Source organism: Pelobates fuscus, chromosome 11 (assembly GCF_036172605.1).
Source record: "Pelobates fuscus isolate aPelFus1 chromosome 11, aPelFus1.pri, whole genome shotgun sequence".
Lineage (NCBI taxonomy): Eukaryota > Metazoa > Chordata > Amphibia > Anura > Pelobatidae > Pelobates > Pelobates fuscus.
In genome coordinates, this window is record NC_086327.1 from 25,993,361 (window position 1) to 26,013,195 (window position 19,835).

Below are 19,835 nucleotides of genomic sequence, written 5' to 3' on the forward strand. Positions count from 1 at the left end.
GATATTGTTATAAATCTACTATTCCTATTATTCTGTTATTATTATTATTATATTTATTATTATTCTACTATGAAATTGTCAATAACAACAAGAAGCTAGGAAATAATCAGTGGAGTAATGTAGTCTTTGTAAGTCATCATCAGATATTTTGTATTTGGTAACGGATACATTGATGATGTTTTGATGACTCTTCGATGTATTGTCTTGTAAGCAAGTCCATCAGTGCTGAAAGAAAGTACACAGCAAAAAGGCTAAAAGCCTTCCTTTTTAAAATAATTATTGAGTAGTCCTATTGGTTTCAGTATTTATTATTTATAAGATTAAATTTGTCCTAATTAAGCTGTACTGTAGTTCCATTCGCTGTTTTGTAGTACAGCTATTTCACAAACCATTATATTGCTGAGTGCTGGTTCGTGTCCAACAAGTGCAGACAAAAGAGAGCATTTTATGATCAGGTACACTGTTTGTGAATATTTACTTTTTTCTATACATCATATAAAAGCATCCTTAATGGAACACTATTCTGGAGAAACACTGCTTTTATAATAGCAGTTTGGAAACAATGTATTTATAAACAGTTATTTGAAATACATTGGAAATATAGATTTACTATTAAACTCACATTTAAAAGCAATGTTGGTGTAAAATTATTTTTAGAAGATGTAACCTATGTAACATAGCTCACAGATATAGGCAAATATGAGGAAACCTCTAAAGTACAATATGTTTAAATAATTCTAAAAAGAACACCAGAAAATAACATGGATGCTGAAAGTAATATATTTTTCTAACCGCAAAGATGCTAAATATTACATAAATCAAGGGATTTACACCTACGCTACACATTTCATAAATATAGTGAGTATGTACACTCTGTAGTCATTTAATTAAAAACACTGATTAGCCACAACATTAAAACTACTGACTGGCAAAGTAATCAACATTGATTTTATTGTTACATTGGTACCTGTCAAGGGGTGGGATATATTAGGCAGCAAGTGAACAGTCAGTTCTTGAATTTAATGTTTTGGAAGCAGGAAAAATGGGCAAACGAAAAGATCGGAGTGACTCTGACAAGGGTCAAATAGTGACGGCTAGATGACTGTCTTAGAGCATCTCCAAAACGGCATACCAAAATTGGTGAAAGGAAGGACAACCGGTGTACCGGCATCAGGGTAATGGGCACCCAAGGCTAATTGATGCACGTGGGGAGCTAGCCCATCTGGTCCAATCACACAGAAGAGTTACTGTAGCTCAATTTGCTGAAAAACTTATTGCTGGCCATGATAGAAAAAGGTGTCAGAATACACAGTGCATCGCAGTTTACTGCATATAGGGCTGTGTAGCTGCAGACTCGTAAGAGTGCCCATGATGACCTCTGTCCACCACCGAAAGTGCCTTCATTGTGGACGTGAGTGCCAGAACTCGACCATGGAGCAATGGAAGAATGTTGCCTGGTCTGATAAATCTGTTTCTTTCCGATTAGATGGATGGCTGGGTGCTTGGTAAGATCTTAAAGAATAATTTAATATATTGTTAGAATGGCAATGTATTAAAATTGCAATTTTGCAAGGGGGGCTCCTGACTGGCTTGGACCCCATCCATTACAGGTGAAACACCCGGTCATGGTCACAATAGCAACCACTGCAACACAGCAACCCTTGCAGTTTTCTTAGATGGTTAGTATTTACGTTTCTACCTTAAGGCCACCTCTAGTGTTTGTTACGGCCACTATAGGCCCTTCCCGATGTGGTCAGGCAATCTTCGCAGGACTGAACACTACTCATAAAGATACACTGAACCAGTGCAACTCTATGAGGAGATTCTGATTGATGCAGTACGGCACTAGCCCCCAATGCTTCACGTGTAAAATCATTGAGTTGGCTTAAATCATCAGTTATATCGACCTTAGCCAGGGGAGGAGTAGCGGCCACAGTGAGATCGACACACCAGATGACTATAAATTGAGTATATTTGTAATTTATTTATTTGTTAGATGGTTACTACAACCCTTTTTACAGGACCCTTGCTTTTAAAGGACCACTCTAGGCACCCAGACCACTTCAGCTTAATGAGGTGGTCTGGGTGCCAGGTCCTTCTAGGGTTAACCCATTTTTTCATAAGAAACTGCTATGTTTATGAATGGGTTAAGCCTTCCCCCTATGTCCTCTAGTGGCTGTCTCATTGACATCCGCTAGAGGCGCTTGCGTGATTCTCACTGTGAAAATCACAGTGAGAGCACGCAAGCGTCCATAGGAAAGCATTATGAATGCTTTCCTATGTGACCGGCTGAATGCGCGCGCAGCTCTTGCCGCGCGTGCGCATTCAGCCGACGGGGAGGATCGGAGGAGGAGAGCAGGAGGAGATCTCTCCGCCCAGCGCTGGAAAAAGGTAAGATTTAACCCCTTTCCCCTTTCCAGAGCCGGGTGGGAGGGGGTCCCTGAGGGTGGGGGCACCCTCAGGGCACTCTAGTGCCAGGAAAACGAGTATGCTTTCCTGGCACTAGAGTGGTCCTTTAATGTGGAATGTCCTGTTGGGCATTACTGGCTAGGACCCTATGTTATAAACCAGAAAAGGAAAGCTAAACTTACCGTATATACTCGAGTATAAGCCGACCCGAATATAAGCCGAGGCCCCTAATTTTACCCCAAAAAACTGGGAAAACTTATTGACTCGAGTATAAGACTAGGGTGGGAAATGCAGCAGCTACTGGTAAATTTCTAAATAAAATTAGATCCTAAAAAATTATATTAATTGAATATTTATTTTCAGTGTGTGTATGTATGAATGCAGTGTGTGTGTATGAGTGCAGTGTGTGTATGAGTGCAGTGTGTGTATGTGTTGCAGAGCCTTGGTGGGGGGTGGGCATTTTTTTATTTTTTATTATTATTTTAATAATTTTTTTTTGTTAAATTATTTCATTTTATTATTATTTATATTTTTTTCGTCCCCCCCTCCCTGCTTGATATATGGCAGGGAGGGGGGCTCTCACTCCCTGGTGGTCCAGTGGCACTGGCAGTTCAGTGGAGGGGGGCTGGCAGAGAGCGTTTGCTTACCTCTCCTGCAGCTCCTGTCAGCTCCCTTCTCCTCCGGTCCGGTCAGCTCCCCTGTCAGCTCCCAGTGTAAGTCTCGCGGCCGCGCTATGACCCCGCGGCTCTCGCAAGACTTACACTGGGACTTGCAGAGGGAGCTGACCGGACCGGCGCAGCAGAGGAGGAGGGAGCTGACAGGAGCTCTCTGCCAGCCCCCCTCCTACACAGCCCCCTGTCTGTATTATGGCAATTTAAGTTGCCATAATACAGACATTGACTCGAGTATAAGTCGAGTTAAAAAATGTGCCGAAAAACTCGACTTATACTCGAGTATATACTGTACCTGGAATTCAGCTCCAGATGAAGCTCCCCTCACACGAATCCATGCCTTCTCCATCATCACAGCCTTCTTGCTTGATCCAGTCATATGGTGGGGAGGTCTCAATTGACAAAAATTAAGGCTGGAAAGATTTGTATTCTCCAGGACAAAAGATAATATTTCTCTGTATGTGCAGCTTTTCATTCAGAAATGCTACATATATGGTCTCCTACTACCATGACCACTTCTAAAAGCAGAAGTAGTCATAGTGGTTGGAGTTAACCCTTTTAGGGGGTGCATTGAATCTAACTAGATAGGAAACATTCTAACTTTAGAAACATGTTTGTATTCCTAATGTTAAAGTGTTCCCTTAAAGGACAACTGTCACCAGATTTTTTTTTTAAATATTGTAAGAACCCTTAAAGCATGTAATTAAAAGTTATGGCATTTGTAGAATATTGCATATTCTATGTTTCTATTGATTATATATATATGGATGTGTGGATTGACATAAGTAACAGATGGTATCATTAAGTCACAAGGCTTTCTTTGTCCGAGAGCTCTGGAATGTGGATTTGGGGGTCTTGTCCTTATATGGCAAGAGTTATGCTCTGACGTCAGTATGGGCACTTCTATATAGTAACAGAGGGACATGAGGGCTCTTCTCTCTTGGCTCTTGGCTCTGGGCTCTCTCTTGGCTCTTGGCTCTCTCTCGATGTAAAGATGTAAGGATGTAAAGAAGTCCAGCAATTACCATCTGCTGTTGAATGTCCATTATCCTGTAACATCATTTGTTGTTTTATTATGTATCAGTAACTAAGAATAAACCTGAAGAAACTGTAAGTCAGATTGCGTATTAGTACTTTTATTAATATAGACATATATTAATATGGCGAGCATTTGGCCCAAGACTATATATACAAAAGACGTAAATATATCAATCAACTGAAGACAAGAAGAAATTAAGAAGATTTAACTGTGACGATTCCAAACCAGTTTTTACAGCATTTTTGTTAAATGTGTAAAAAATACCTGAAAATCTGGCCTCTACTTTCACTGAACACTAGACCCCTCTGCCATATTCTTACACCTTCGGTCGGAATGAGGTAGACACCAAACGTTTGGCTCCTGCTTCACTCCCTGCACAGAGCGGTGATGTCATCAGCCATTGCCCTGTGTGATCTACCTGGTTCATTCCCACCACATTGGCAATTCTCAATGCAGACCAGGCAGACCACACAGGGCAATGGCTGATGACGGCATCGCTCTTTCAAGTAGTGAAGGAGGAGCCAAATGGTCAGATTCTACCTCAGTCCGACCGAAGGTGTATAAATATGGCAGAGGGATCTAGTGTTCTGTAAAAGTAGGGGTCAGATTTTAAGGTAGTTTTTACATATTCTTCATTTTACAAAAATGCCATATGCCATATCTTTTCATTACATGCTGTCCAACCGAAAGTGTTTGAATATACCTGAGATAAGTATGGACAGAAAAAACTTTCCAGATAGAGTGGCAAGTTGGTAATGAACGTGGACTTCCTGGAGGGTAACGACCCGTTGAATGAATTAGACAACAAATCTCAACTAGTATAGAAAAGCCCCGATATAGGCTTAAAAGATACTAGATTCTAAACGTAGCAGGAAATAACTTGTGAGAGAGCTGTGATATTGAAACTTGTACAGATTCTACCTCAGTCCAACCGAAGGTATATAACTATGGCCGAGGGATCTAGTGTTCTCTAAAAGTAGGGGACAGATTTTTAGGTATTTTCTACATATTCTTCATTTTACAAAAATGCCATATCTTTTCCTTACATGTTGCAAGGATTCTTATAATATTTACTTGCATACAAGTTTCAGATGACAGTAGCTGTAAACACTGATATATTTACATACTTACTTTTTTTTTAAGGGGATGGGTGGGGGTTGTTTCTTAAAATAAGCTCTCTTACTAGGTGAAACAATTTATAGTTTGACATTGATGGTGTTTACTGCGTCATCACAAAACCTGAATTGTAATTGCTGACGAGAAGGTGACAGCAGTTTGTGTAATTTCCATTACAAGGACACAATAAAAGGTTGAGTTTGCAGAATATTTGCTGTTCTGTAATCACTGGGATTCCTGTATTTCAGCTGTTTCCTGCAGGGTGAACATTATCTTTTGTCTGTATGGCTATAATTATTGGGTCTTAAAGGGGAACTATCCCATTCCTAGGATTTTCAATATTAAATTTACTTTCCCCCCTATATTTAACAAATATGTGTTTTTGAGTTCTGAAAAATAAAATTAAAATGTTGAAAATTCCATACATCTTTATTTAGATCTATTCTGGAACCAAGCCCATTATCTTGGCTCCTTGTCATTGTTATAAGCTCTGACTTTAGCACCTGTTAGTCAGCAGGAAAATAATTGTGATCGTAGGATAAAAATATATAACAATGGATATTTATCAATGCCTTTTGAAACTTGACTGTTATATTCTGTCATTATTTTGATCGTATTTATTTAAGCGATCTGAAAATTGATGGTTTGCTTTATAGTAAATTCCAATGTTTTTTTTTTTTTTTTTAAATTTCAGATGACCACCAGATTTACTGAGAACACAATTCCACCACTTTATTGTCAGAAAAGTGGTGGAAAATGTAGAAAAATATGTTATGTTGCTGGACAAATGGCATTTATTAAAAAAAATGACAAGGCACAAAAAAAGCCTGACCACTTAATAAAGTAAATTTTCAGAAAATGACATGTAAAAGCGTTCTCGGTAAATCTCCCTTAAAGGAACATGATAGGGTAAGGAACACAAACATGTATCCCTTACCTATAGTGTTTAAAACACCATCTAGCCCCCCCCCCCGGCATCCCTTGCCCCCCTAAATATAGTAAAATCTTACCTTTGTTCCAGTCTGCTGGTGCTGGCTCTGCCCCTGGTCTGCCTCCATGGCATCATCAGAAATGATGATCGCAGCCCATAGGAAAGCATTGGAATGGCTGAGACTGTCAAGGAGGCAGATCAGGGCAGAGCCAACACAAGCCAAACACACCCCTGGTCAATCAGCATCTCCTCATAGAAATGTATTGAATCAATGCATCTCTATAAGGAATGTTCAGTGTCTCCATGTAGCGGATGGAAACACTGAATGTCCGTGCTGCACATTATGCAGCACTGCCACAGGAAGCACCTCAAGTAGCCATCTGAGGAGTTGCCAGTGGAGTTATCACTAGGCTGTAATATAAACACTGCATTTTCTCTGAAAGACAGTGTGTACTGCAAAAGGGAATGATTATATTCACCAGAACAAATACAATAAGTTGTAAATGTTCTGGTGACTATAGTGTCCCTTTATTATTTGTGTTTCTCTTTCTCCAATGCAATCTGAACGGTGAAGAATTTTCATGAATTGTACTCTCTGGCTGTGTCTGCATTGTGATGCCATTTGCTATATTTTTAACATATGTTTAATAGAAAAAGGAAGTAATGGAAGTAAAACAAGTGGATATGTTTAATGCAGGGCTCGACAAATCCCAGGTGTCAGGTCGCCATTGTGACTAAATATGTTGTCCTGGCACCTGGGATTGGTCAGCCCGTTCCCCCCTCCTCCTGTCTCAATCCCCGTGCAGCTCTCTGTGCGCCAAGAGGAAGTGAACTGTAATTCCTTTCTCCTGGTGCCAAGACCGCGCCGGGGAAAGGCAAGTTGGCGTGACAGAACACCAGGTAAATACAGCTCTGCTACCTGCCCGCCCCCATTCCACAAAGTCGGCCACCTGCCCATGTTCCTGCACGACTTCAGCCCTGGGAGGAAGTAATTACAATTCTATTCACTTCCACCCGGCGCACAGAGAGCTGCACGTGGCTGTAGAAACAGGACAAGGGGGAAGAAGGGAGTCTGGAACAGCGACAGCCTACTCCCATAAGCCGCAGCCTGCCCCACTAACTTGATGTTACCTGCCGATAGGGTGGCATAGCATGCCTTAATGACCGGGCCCTCTTTGTAGCCAGTATACTTATCCTCCTCTCTGAATCTAAATGGGGGGACTGCATGACAGTCAAGGCAGTCCCCCTGCAGCCAATCCCACTGATCCGAGTCGTGTGTTCGCAATGACAATGCAATCACATATCTCAGATTGGCTGGATATATATATATATATATATATATATATATATATATATATATAAATATAAAGTTAGAAAATTGGTTATATATTCCATTCTAAGTGCATTTTGATATTAATATAAATATACAAAATTATATAATTTCATTCTATGTGTATATTTATGCATTATTTTTACATAATTAATGATTATGTTAATTATATATTGGGGGACCTGCCTGACAACCCAGGCAGAAGGTCCAGAGAATCTAATTTGCAAGCCATGTCTTTGACCCTGTAACTTTCCAAAACAACATAAAACCTGTACTGCAAAAATAAAATATGAAAACTAACTTTGGCCAGGGTTTGTGACTAAATGGCTACTAGAAAAGACTGGACATACCCCATTTTGAATACCATTAGTTGTCTACTTTTGTAAATGGTATGATATGATGGGGGTCATTTTCAATCCTGGGCTGCCATACGGTCTCAAAGGCAACAGAGGCAGAGCAAACCAACCTGGCAAATTTCAATCTGTATAAACTGAAAAGGGGAAATTATTATATTTGACTCTGTAATTTTTCAAAACCCCATAAAACCTGTATATAGGGGTTACTGTTGTACTTGTGAGACATTGGTGAACACAAATGTAAAAGTTAACAGTATTATGACATTCACAGTTAAAATGCTATGCAGAACTTGGAAAATAACAGAATTTCTTAGCCTTTCACACTTTTTGAAATTGTATTCATATAGAATTGTTTTCCATATATAAATATTTAATGTGAAATGAAAGTCCTATATCTCAAAATAATAAGTGTGGGTGCGCTTAAAGGGACACCATAAGCACCCAGACCACTTCAGCATATTGAAGTGGTCTGGGTACAGTGTCCCAGGTCCCTGCAGTGGTAATTAATGCAGTTTTCAATAAACTGCAATAATTACCTGCCAGGGTTAACTCTACTAGACAACCACTAGAGGGACTTCCCGACGGTTAGTCGATTTGGACATCCAACTTCACCCTAAACCCCACTGGAAAGCATTATACAATGCTTTCCTGTGAGGGAAGTCCTAATGCGAGTGTGGCTGTCGTTATGGTCTTCCCCGTCGGCTTACGTTGCGGGGGAGGAGCGGAGGCAGAGTCTGAACCAGCGCTGAGGGACATCAACAACTTTGTAATATGATAGAGGTGAATTATGGGTAACAGACATATAGCTCAAATTCTAGGTTTTCTTTTGGTTCAGAACTTATCTCCTAAATGGCAGAGAATTGAGCAGTGAGAGTACAGGGGTATGATCTATACACCAAAACTGCTTCATTAAGCTAATGTTGTTTTGATTTCTATACTGTCCCTTTAAATTTAAAATTCACTTTCTATTCTAACTTTAGTGAATGACCCTGTTTCAGAAAAAGAGTTTGAAGTAAACGGTTTTAAAAGAAATTTCCGTATGTCAGATATATATTTTTATCTTAGTTCATTTATAAATAGTGTGCACCTTTTAATTTAAGCAGAACATAGATTAAGAGAGCATTCTTTTTTGTATGTGTCTTACCAGTTCTCCAAGGGATTCCCGCCTGTACTTGGTTTATCCACATGATTCTCACGCACTCTCTCACTCCTTCGATGAACTCCAGCTTTTTGACGACGGTTCCTCTGACGTGGTGTCTGTAAGTTTCGGATCCTTTTTTTTTTTGTCTCTAATATTATCTGAACTAATTTTTGAATTTTATAGCACTGCATGTTCACAAAATAATTAAAGGGACAGTTATTTCCCCATTTTCAATTAAATGTAAATTAATGCATTCAAAATAAGCAAAGAGAAAATTAATTGGGGGGAAAAAAAGCACTATTATTCACTAAAACAGAATTTCACTGTATTAAATAGGAATGGCAATTTAAAGGTTGAAATAGCCAAACTGAGACTAGTGTTGAGAATATTAAAAATTAGCTATTTTAAGTGCAGTCTTTCATTTGAATTTAATTCTGTAATATTAGGAATTTAGTGAGAACCATGTTAAAAGTTCTGCATTAATTCCAAATTTTCTACAGCTCTCCCAAAACCAGAACTTGGCTCTGATCCCAATGCTACATTTCCTATAAACCCTAACAGGGGCATTTGTAAGGTCAAGAAACACCTGAGAATGACCCCAAATTTAATTTGGTGACTCCTTCTTAAAGCCCCTCCTTGGTACCTTCTGAATACCACCGCTTAACACTTGGCACATTCACAGTTACTTACAGATGCACACCGCGATTGATATACACACAGACACCGACACACAAGCGCATATAGGTAGACACAGAAAGGCAAATACAGAAAATGATAGGTATGCACAGACAGGTACACACACATCGATATACATATATACAATAAAAAAAAGATTTGCCCTGTACTTGGAGGGACGTTTGGGAAGGCAGGTGGCCAGTCACTGTATCAGCAGTGTGCCGCCTGACCTGCTGTTCGTTGATCTCCCTGATCACTTCTGCTGTCAGGCTGCTGTGTTCTCCCTGCCTGCCATGCTGGTTTTCTGAATGAGACTACGACTCCTGTAGTCCACAGTGTCTGGCTTATTACTCCCGGTCCCTTATGCGCTATACAACCACTGACCAACCAAGTTCTGGTACAGCACGTGATTATGGAGTGCCAGAAATTCAGTTATATATCTGCATAGTGTTCACTCTACCCTTAGTCTTCGAGTCTCCAGCCTGCCCCAAGATATGGGACTTGGTGTATTTTAAAGCCAGGGCTTTTGAGGGGCCAACACTGGCCCCTCCTTCAACGCCCCTGCCCTTCATGGGGCATGTAATTCAGCACTTCATGGGGCATGTAATTCAGCACTTCATGGGGCATGTAATTCAGCACTATTCACATAGGATGAATAGAGCTTCTGCATTAGTTTAAAATAGCTGTAGTCAGGATACTGCTAGTTCTATCAATTGTTTTGGAGCTATAAGATGAATACTGCAACTGTACATTTGTACATTTTAGGCTCCTCTATAGTAAGCTGTGAGTGGGGTTTGTATGGCAGGTTTATAGGTATTGGAGGTACAGAGAGGAAGCATTTGCTTCTTCCAGGTCTTTCAGGTCCTTTTGGGAAAGAAAAAAACAAAACACAAAAACCACCAGGTACCTTATTGGGGCAATCTTTCCCTTATGGTCATTTAAGTTAATTATTAAAGCAAAGCTTCTATCTAATTTATTTTTGCATCCATGGTTCATTCAGTGGTAGGTCAATACATAATGACTATCCTTAAACTCTTGTAGAACCCTTCTTGGGATTTTAGTCTGAACATAATATTTACCAGTTCCTTGCAGACATAGCATGGATCTTTTTTACAATATCTTTCTTAAAGACAGGCAGCGCTACATCAATAAGTCATACATAAAGCACGGTCAAGACAGAGAGTGGAATAATTAGGAAACATGGGTCATTTTATACAATACAAACACAATGGATGTTTGTATTGTATGTATATTTTAGTGTTGGTATAGGGGATACCACACGGGTGTTTTTGAGCAATTTTTTCACCTGTCACTATTAGGTATACCACTCACATTTGCTTTGTACATGGGTCATTTTATTAATTTTATTCTTGAAACTCTTGACCATAGCCTGTCTTAGCCCACCATGCTTCTCTGTCCTTGGTTTTGGAGCAGGATCTCTGCTCTTTGGTTGGTAACGTCTGGTATGTCAGGCTACAGGCTATATCTTCTTCCGGATCATAGACTAAATATATATTGGCCATATTTTGTCAATATGCATTAGTCCTTGCCTTTTTCTGAATTAATTGATGCCTAGCAGAATGCTTGGTTGTATACTGTATTAGCAGTAGAAAGAGAGAAGTGCTCATGCCGTTGTACAGAACACTGGTGAGACCTCACTTGGAGTATTGTACGCAGTACTGGAGACCGTATTGATACTTTGGAAAGAGTTCAGAGAAGGGCTGCTAAACTGCTTCATGGATTGCAGGATAAAACTTACCAGGAAAGGTTAAAGGATCTTAACATGTATAGCTTGGAGGAAAGACGAGGCAGGGGGGATATGATAGAAACATTTAAATACATAAAGGGAATCAACACAGTAAAGGAGGAGACTATATTTAAAAGAAGAAAAGCTACCACAACAAGAGGATATTATTATTATTATTATTATAATTATTGCCATTTATATAGCGCCAACAGATTCCGTAGCGCTTTACAATATTATGAGAGGGGGATTTAACTATAAATAGGACAATTAAAAAGAACTTACGGGAACAATAGGTTGAAGAGGACCCTGCTCAATCAAGCTTACATTCTAGTCTTAAATTAGATTGGCAAAGGTTTAAAGATAATATCAGGAAGTATTACTTTACTGAGAGGGTAGTGGATGCATGGAATAGCCTTCCAGCTGAAGTGGTAGAGGTTAACACAGTAAAGAAGTTTAAGCATGCGTGGGATAGGCATAAGGCTATCCTAACTATAAGATAAGGCCAGGGACTAATGAAAGTATTTAGAAACTTGGGCAGACTAGATGGGCCGAATGGTTCTTATCTGCTGTCACATTCTATGTTTCTCTAAAACAAAATGATTGTAAAATGGTTTTCTCCTCTCTTTGTATCAGATTTGACAACAATAGAAATTCTCTGTATATTATTTGTAAAATTGTAATCTGTAATCTCTACACATCAGGTTGATGTACTCTTAGTCAACACTAGCAGCTGAGCAAAAGAAAATAATTATGTCTCTTCCTCTTGGATGTGGTACTCCGTTCAGTTATGTTCATATTTCGACTTTTTAAAAATAAATTCTCAGTTTTTGATTTTATTTAATGTGGGACCCTTTCTCTCTGTGGGACCCTTTCCCTCTTTGCACGTTTGGCTAAGTGGAGAATAGTACTGCAGCTTGTCTCAAGCTGGTTTAGTAATTCTGCCACTACCACAGTCAACCACAGAGACAGATATATTTTAGAATTTTGATGCTGCACAGCTTAAGGTCCTTCTTATATACTGGCTTATACCAGGCCTTACTGGGAAGGTTGCACCACTTCTTGTCATGGTATGCCATACTACATCTCTTGGAGAACATCTAAGAGCCTTGAAGTTGGCATTTTAACTCCGTACTGCTGTGCCATGTGAAAACAGGCAATGAGCATCTCTAACACCCAGAATCCTTGCACATGCCATCTGTTAAAGGGTTGCTATATACAGTCTCCAGACAGGAAAGCATTAGAAACCTTCTAGATGGCATATATTTAGTAATTTCCTGCTGAAAATTTGTCCACTGCAGGGCCTTAACTCGTTTGCTTCTAGGCTAGCGGCATTACACCCTTTTATGTATTGTTTTTGGGTGCTAATTGCATTGTCTGTATTGTATGCTCTGTACACATGCGTGACACTCCAACTAAAACTTGTATTTCTTCCACCTAGAAGTACATTTTTAATTTCCTGTTGTACCTATTTTGCACAGTGGCATTATATTATTTTTTTCATTGCTCTCTTGCACTTAAAGGGAAACAACAAAGTTGTTTTCCTGGCACTATAACTCCCTATAGCGCCCCCCCCTCTATTAAAAACCCCTTCTGACTTACCTGAATCGAGCGACGATATCCCTTGGCGTTGGTTCAGGCTCCTCCCACATCGACGACAGCTGGCGGGAGGACCAAATGCGTATGTGCGGCGATGGCCGCGCTCGCATTAGTACTTCCCTCGTAGGAAAGCATTGTACAGTGCTTTCCTATGAAGGTTTACATGACGCTGGATATCCTGATGCATATCGTGAGGACATCCAGCGCCAGTTTTTAGGCGACCAAAAGTCGCCTAACTGCCTGGAAGTTGCTCTAGTGGCTGTCTGGAAAACAGCCACTAGAGGTTGAGTTAACCCTCAAAGGTAATTATTTCAGTTTATTAAAACAGCAATAATTTCCATTGCAGGGTTAAGGAACCTGCGACACTGCACCTAGACCACTTCAATGAGTGCTCACCTAAATGTCTTCTTAAAAGGGTGTCCATTGTGTCCCTTTAAATATTGTAAGTAGTTTAATGCAGTAAATCTTTAATTACGTTTGTACTGTCCCAGTGGTTGCTTGTGCAATAATATTCGCACACATGTACTTTGCTGTTATTATACCGATATTGACGCAGGTATTTGTATGCATAGTATTTTGTTGCTGTGTCTCGGGGTTACTTTGTGCATTGTTATGCAGAATACTCTTTTATTTTTGCGTTGCGTTGGCTGCCGTGCTCTTAGTTTATGCTTCACAGTACCGAGGAACCTGATTTTTACCATTCACACGTGAGCTTGGCATGTTTTAATTCTGCTATGCTTTTATAGAATACCTGGTCCCTGTTCTATTTACACTTTGCTCATATTCTCTGCAACTCCTTGAAAATGTCGGCATTTAATACCATTATGCTGGCAGTGGCTCTAGCAACACTATATGAGATGTCCTTTTCCCCCACTCCTTTCTTTCTTTGCAGTTCCACACATGTTGTTACTGAATTCTCCAGCACTATACAAATGACCTCAGTCAGTTGCATTGCAGTAATTTTATTACCCATATCTAAAATCCCATTGTCTTTGCAGTGTCATCATTTGTGGTGACAAACAGTGCTGTTTAGAAGACCCCGTGTTTGCTGCAGTTACATAATTTGGTCTGACATCTGCAGCACCATACCGGGGACCGCAATCTTTTTTTTGGTTACACTGAATATATCCACACTGCCCAATGCATTGTGTGACATATACAAATAGTTTTTATTGCATTTATTATTCATCTGAGCATTTGTATGACATTCTTAGCTCTTGTTTATGAAAATATTTAACCAGTTTTGGTTGCTTTGTATTTCTTGGTGCCCAAGGCATGACAAAACTCAGGAACCCCCCTTCTCCAAATTTCTCTTCCTGACAGACACACGTCCTCACTGATGCATGCACTGACATACACTTACTTACAGATACACAGTCATTGTTACACACACTGTTTAACCTACACACACTTTCACTGAAACATACACATTCACAGACATAAACACTCACTCATTAACAGTTACACACACACTCACCGACAGACACACATACACACTCACTCACCGACAGAAATGCATACACACTCACTCAGTGTCAGACACACACACACACTGGGACACACTCACTGACGGATACACACTGACAAACACTCACTGACAGACAAATATACACTTAGTGTCAGACACACACATTGACTGACAGGCATACACACACGGACACGCGGAAACACGCATACATACACTGACAGACACGCACTCTCGGTTACATATACACACTGACAGACACACATTCACACTCACTGACAAACACGTATACACTCTCACTGACATACACACTCTGACAAACATATATACACACACTCACTAACAGACACACATTAACTCTCACTAACATACACACACTAACACTCACTAACACTTACTAACAGACACGCACTAACACACTCACTAACAGACACACACACACACACACTCACTAACAGACACACACACACACTCTCACTAACAGACACACACATACACACACTCTCACTAACAGAAACACTAACATTCACTAACACACTTACTAACATACACACACTAACACACTCAGTAACAGACACAACCTAACACACTCAGTAACAGACACAACCTAACACACTCACTAACAGACACAACCTAACACACTCACTAACAGACACAACCTAACACACTCACTAACAGACACAACCTAACACACTCACTTACAGACACACACACACTAACACTCACTAACAGACACACACACACTAACACTCAGTAACAGACACACACACACTAACACTCAGTAACAGACACACACACTAACACTCAGTAACAGACACACACACACTAACACTCAGTAACAGACACACACTAACACACTCACTAACAGACAGACACACACTCACAATTTAAAATGTAAAAACTCAAGTTTAATCCACCCAGCCTCCCTACCTTTGGGAGTGCTGGAGTGGATTTTTACCTGTGGTCCAGAGGGGCTGGCTGCAGCTCGACAGGCAGTCTGGCTGGCCGACGCAGAGTGGAGGCGGGTGGCGAGGGAGCTCTGATCATCCTGCTCAGCTCCCTCATGCGCCTCTTAGTGATGCCGGGGCCGGAGTCACGTCATTTTCCGGCTCTGGCATCACTGAGAACTCAGGGGAGAGTGCTCCCTCGCCACCCACCTCCCACATAAGGTAGATGCCAGCCTCGGGGGGACTATAAGGTGGCTAGCCGGCAAGCTCTAGGGCCCCCAGGACAAGAGGCAGGCAGGGCATTTGGGGGGTGGCTTTTTTTTGCCGCCCCCTTGAAAGTGCAGCCCAAGGCAAATGCCTTGTCAGCCTCACGGTAGATACACCGCTGTTGGTGCTGTGTTCTGCATACTATCCAGTTCTTATTGCAGCTGCATTGGCTATTTCAATGCTAGTCTCTGCAGATTGCCTATTTTTATTATTACAGTTACAGTGTGTGTTTTGGTCTAAGTCTCTGCAGAACGATGCCGTATACACCTCTTTTTATAACGATTATCTTCTGTTTGGTGTCTGACTTCTGAGACCAGGATTTTTTTTTTAATTTTTTTTCTGATCTATGCTGTTTCTCATTAGCAAATTCTTTGTCTCTTTCAATGTTTTGTACCCGTCCATTGCAGCATTTCTGATCCCCCCTCACCTCTGAACATTGCAGGTGCTGCGCTTAGCAATCTCCTACACTGAATGCTTTCAGACTGGCACATCAGATTCTTATAACTGTGAAAACTGCATCCTTGCAGCAGTATCTGCAGACCGTTTTCCATGGGGGAAAAGCGTCATAATATGTACAGGCATTGTCAGTCTTAGGCTTCATTTAAATCAAAGGAAAAAAAAAGTTTTCAGGGCATTGCTTCCCGTTTTGCCGTATATCTGCTGATGCCTGTGTATCTTTGCCCCCCAGTTCTTGTAACAGCTGGGTGCATTGTGTTGCTTCAGAAACTGTAGGTGGCATCTTCTATATTTTGGTTCCTTTTTTTATCTTTGTAATGAGTTACGCAGTCCCTTCCTTTCTCACGTTAAATCATTGTTAGATGATCTTCATTGCACCACAAATTGTTGAAAATGTCTCTGCATTTGACAGTGCTTATTTTTGTTGTTCCTTATACTTATGTTATGAATCTCCATTAGATGCTTATCATCAAATCTTGGTCTCCCTGCTGCCTTATTCACTTTTATAGGATATTTGTGGCTGGTTGGTCTTAGCGTTACACTTTGGAACAATTGTTTGCTCTGTCATGTTTGCATGTTGTACCACGGTTAATTGTCCTGTGGGTGGCGCCCAAGTTGTGCTTGTTTGTCTAGGGTTCTTGCTTCAACCTCAGATATTCAAGGTTCTCGGATATCAGACCAGTCCGCAACTTGTGGACCAACTAGAAGTGTAAAATTTCTGGACATTTTGAAGCCATGAAAAATAGAAATGAAAAGCTGGGAAAAAAAATTGTCATTTTTGAAAAAAGAAAAAAAAAAAAGTATAGTGGAGTAGTTTTTTTACAAATTGAAAATCATTTTGTTACAATGGGAACATGATATGCAGTGTTTATTAAAGTATTATGCTTGAAATAGAAGTACAGCTTATTCAGCAAATAATAAACTGAATTTACTTTTTGAAACTTTTTTGTTACAAATGGAACAACAAGGTCTGTATAATTTAAAGGAACACTCTAGGGTCAGGAACAAAACATGTATTGCTGACCCTATAGTGTTAAAAACACCATGTAGCCCCTCTGGTACCGCTTGCCTCCCTAAATATAGTAAAGTCTTACTTTTATTTAATACTGCAGCTACTGCCTCTGCCCCTGATCTGCCTGCTTGACTGACCTCATCAGAAGTGATTATGTGAGCCAATCACAATGCTTCCCATAGGATTGGCTGAGACTGTCAAGGAGGCAGATCAGATCAGTATCTCCTCATATAGATGTATTGAATCAATGCATCTCTATGAGGAAAGTTCACTGTCTGCATGCAGAGGGAGGAGATACTGAATGTTTTGATGCATTTTAGGCAGCCATGACCCAGGAAGGATCTCTAACAGCCATCTGAGGAGTGGCCAGTGAAGTTATCACTAGGCTGTAATGCAAACACTGCATTTTCTCTGAAAAGACAGTGTTTACAGCAAAAAGCCTGAAGGTAGTGATTCTACTCACCAGAACAAATACAATAAGCTGCAGTTGTTCTGATGACTATAGTGTCCCTTTAACCCCTTAAGGACCAAACTTCTGGAATAAAAGGGAATCATGACATGTCACACATGTCATGTGTCCTTAAGGGGTTAAGGACATTTAAACTGTACATAAGTACAGGTATCCTCCCTTCTCTTTTACTCAAAAGCAACAAAAATGAAGAAACCATCAACATAAAAAAGACAACCAAAAACTCTTCCTTCAGGAATTTTACTGAGAGCTCTGATCACAATTGTCCAAACTGATTTGCACCTTAGCACCAATTGCAAATAAAAAGGTAGGTAACTGGCATTATTTGTGCCAGTAGGATTTGGACACATGGCGTTGGGGGTGTAAGGACCACCTCAATATTTAAGCTTCATTGGAGTGGCCTGAGAGGACAGATACAATCAACTACTTTATACCAACAATCAACTTTTGCATACCAACAAGATGGTGCCCGGCCACAATCAAACTAAACTGAAACCTTTTTTCCTGCAGCGCCCCTAAAGACAGACATGCATATTGCTCTTATTTTAGAATTGCATTCTCAGTATTTAAATTGTATTCCAGGATTGCTGGTCTTCAGGTGAGAGAACTTGCATGAAGACATAAAGTCTCAGAAGTCTTTCATTAGGTTCTTAATCTTATATAGTTTGAATACCATGTCATAAGCATATTATTTATTCCACATGCCATATTTTGTGCTCCGCGACATTCTTTCCATTTTTTTCCCTCCTATATTTGCACACTGCTAGCTGAAGTGACATCCTTTTGGTCCATGGGTTTATACAGCTGGACAAGCTAAAGTTATTGTTTCCCTTTGTCCGCCTCCAACGACGACTGCACTTACAGTATAACCCATCAGTTCTCTGTTATATACTAGATCAAGCATGTAAAACTCAGTCTAGCAAGGGCCAAATAAACAAGGTTTAAGTTTGTGGGCCGCAAAAAAACCCATAAAACGTAAATTTTCATAGAAACATAGGTTTATTTTGAAACGTACAGTATAAAAAAAAAAACGCATCCCCCTCTACTAAACCACAGCACCCCCCATTTACAATCACAGTCCTCTCCTCTACTAAATCCCAGTATCACCCCTCTAGCCAACAAGCAGACTCCACTCACATTGCCACTGCCAGTATGCGAATCTGGAGCCCGGCCTCTGGTATATCCCAAATGGTGCCGTCCGCACCCTGTACCAAAGCGGATCCTTCCGCTACTTCTTGACACCCTGTGAAGGTGGAGCACGTCGACGTCACGTTGGAATGTGACGTGGTGTTGCATGCCTCCGTGCATCTCCAGGTCCTCCACTGTCCAACCGCGGCCATTGCAACACTAAACGACACACACACACACCCACTGACAGACACACACACAGACACACACACTCACTGACAGACAGACAGACACACACACATACTTACTGACAGACACACACACACTCTTACTATTTATTGTATTTATTTTTTTGCGATTCTGCTAGTTCACATTATGAAAGTTGTGTTTTGTTTTTTTTTACACTTCTGTGTGCTACCAGAATAGAGCCGACTCAGTCTTGTGATACTTTAATTGCATCCATGCTTGTAGTTGTAATGCAGCCCCTTAAGCCCACCCACTAATAGGTATTTGTGGAATTTAATGTGTAATCCGGGCTAGAAATGTCAAGTCCTGTGTTATTACTAGGCAAGCTCGAGGGCAAGTGATAATTTGAGCCATGGTAAAATGACATTGTAACTAAACTAAATTAAACTGTTTTAATTGTAAACTGCCACCAAGATGTGCTCTCGAGAAGGATGCCATCTTAAACAATTTATTTTTAATCTGTTTAGAGATTTTTTCAGGATCCCTACTCTGCCACATTTGGAGGATTTTCTAAGGTTACCAACTTTTTCCGTGGAGCACTGCGACCACATGATGGGACATACCAAAGGCCCTTATCAGAAATGGCCGTTGGGCTAGAGGACGAGCCAGGCTTTGAGGTGATCACTTGTGTAAGTATCACAAAATTAGTTTATAATCTATTGAAGCTGAGGGACAGATTGAAATTCGAACCAAAAGACCTTTTCTTTCCTGCATTTCTCTCAGAAAGTCGTGTTGTATTTTACCTTATGTCTAGCGTTGCAAAGGGAGCCTGTAGAAACGAAAAAAGTGATTTAATTCTGTGCTTGTAAACTTGTACTGCTCGGCATTCTGGGA

General features: G+C 40.4%; 1 protein-coding gene across 1 annotated transcript in view; it reads left to right on the forward strand.

The window, feature by feature from the left end:
- Positions 1–19,835, forward strand: part of TBC1D17 (TBC1 domain family member 17) — a 72,167-nt gene that overhangs the window by 22,012 nt on the left and 30,320 nt on the right. The window contains exons 6-7 of the mRNA XM_063436730.1: positions 9,000–9,111; positions 19,469–19,630. Coding sequence (XP_063292800.1) covers positions 9,000–9,111; positions 19,469–19,630 — 274 coding nt within the window. The remainder of the gene's footprint in view (positions 1–8,999; positions 9,112–19,468; positions 19,631–19,835) is intronic.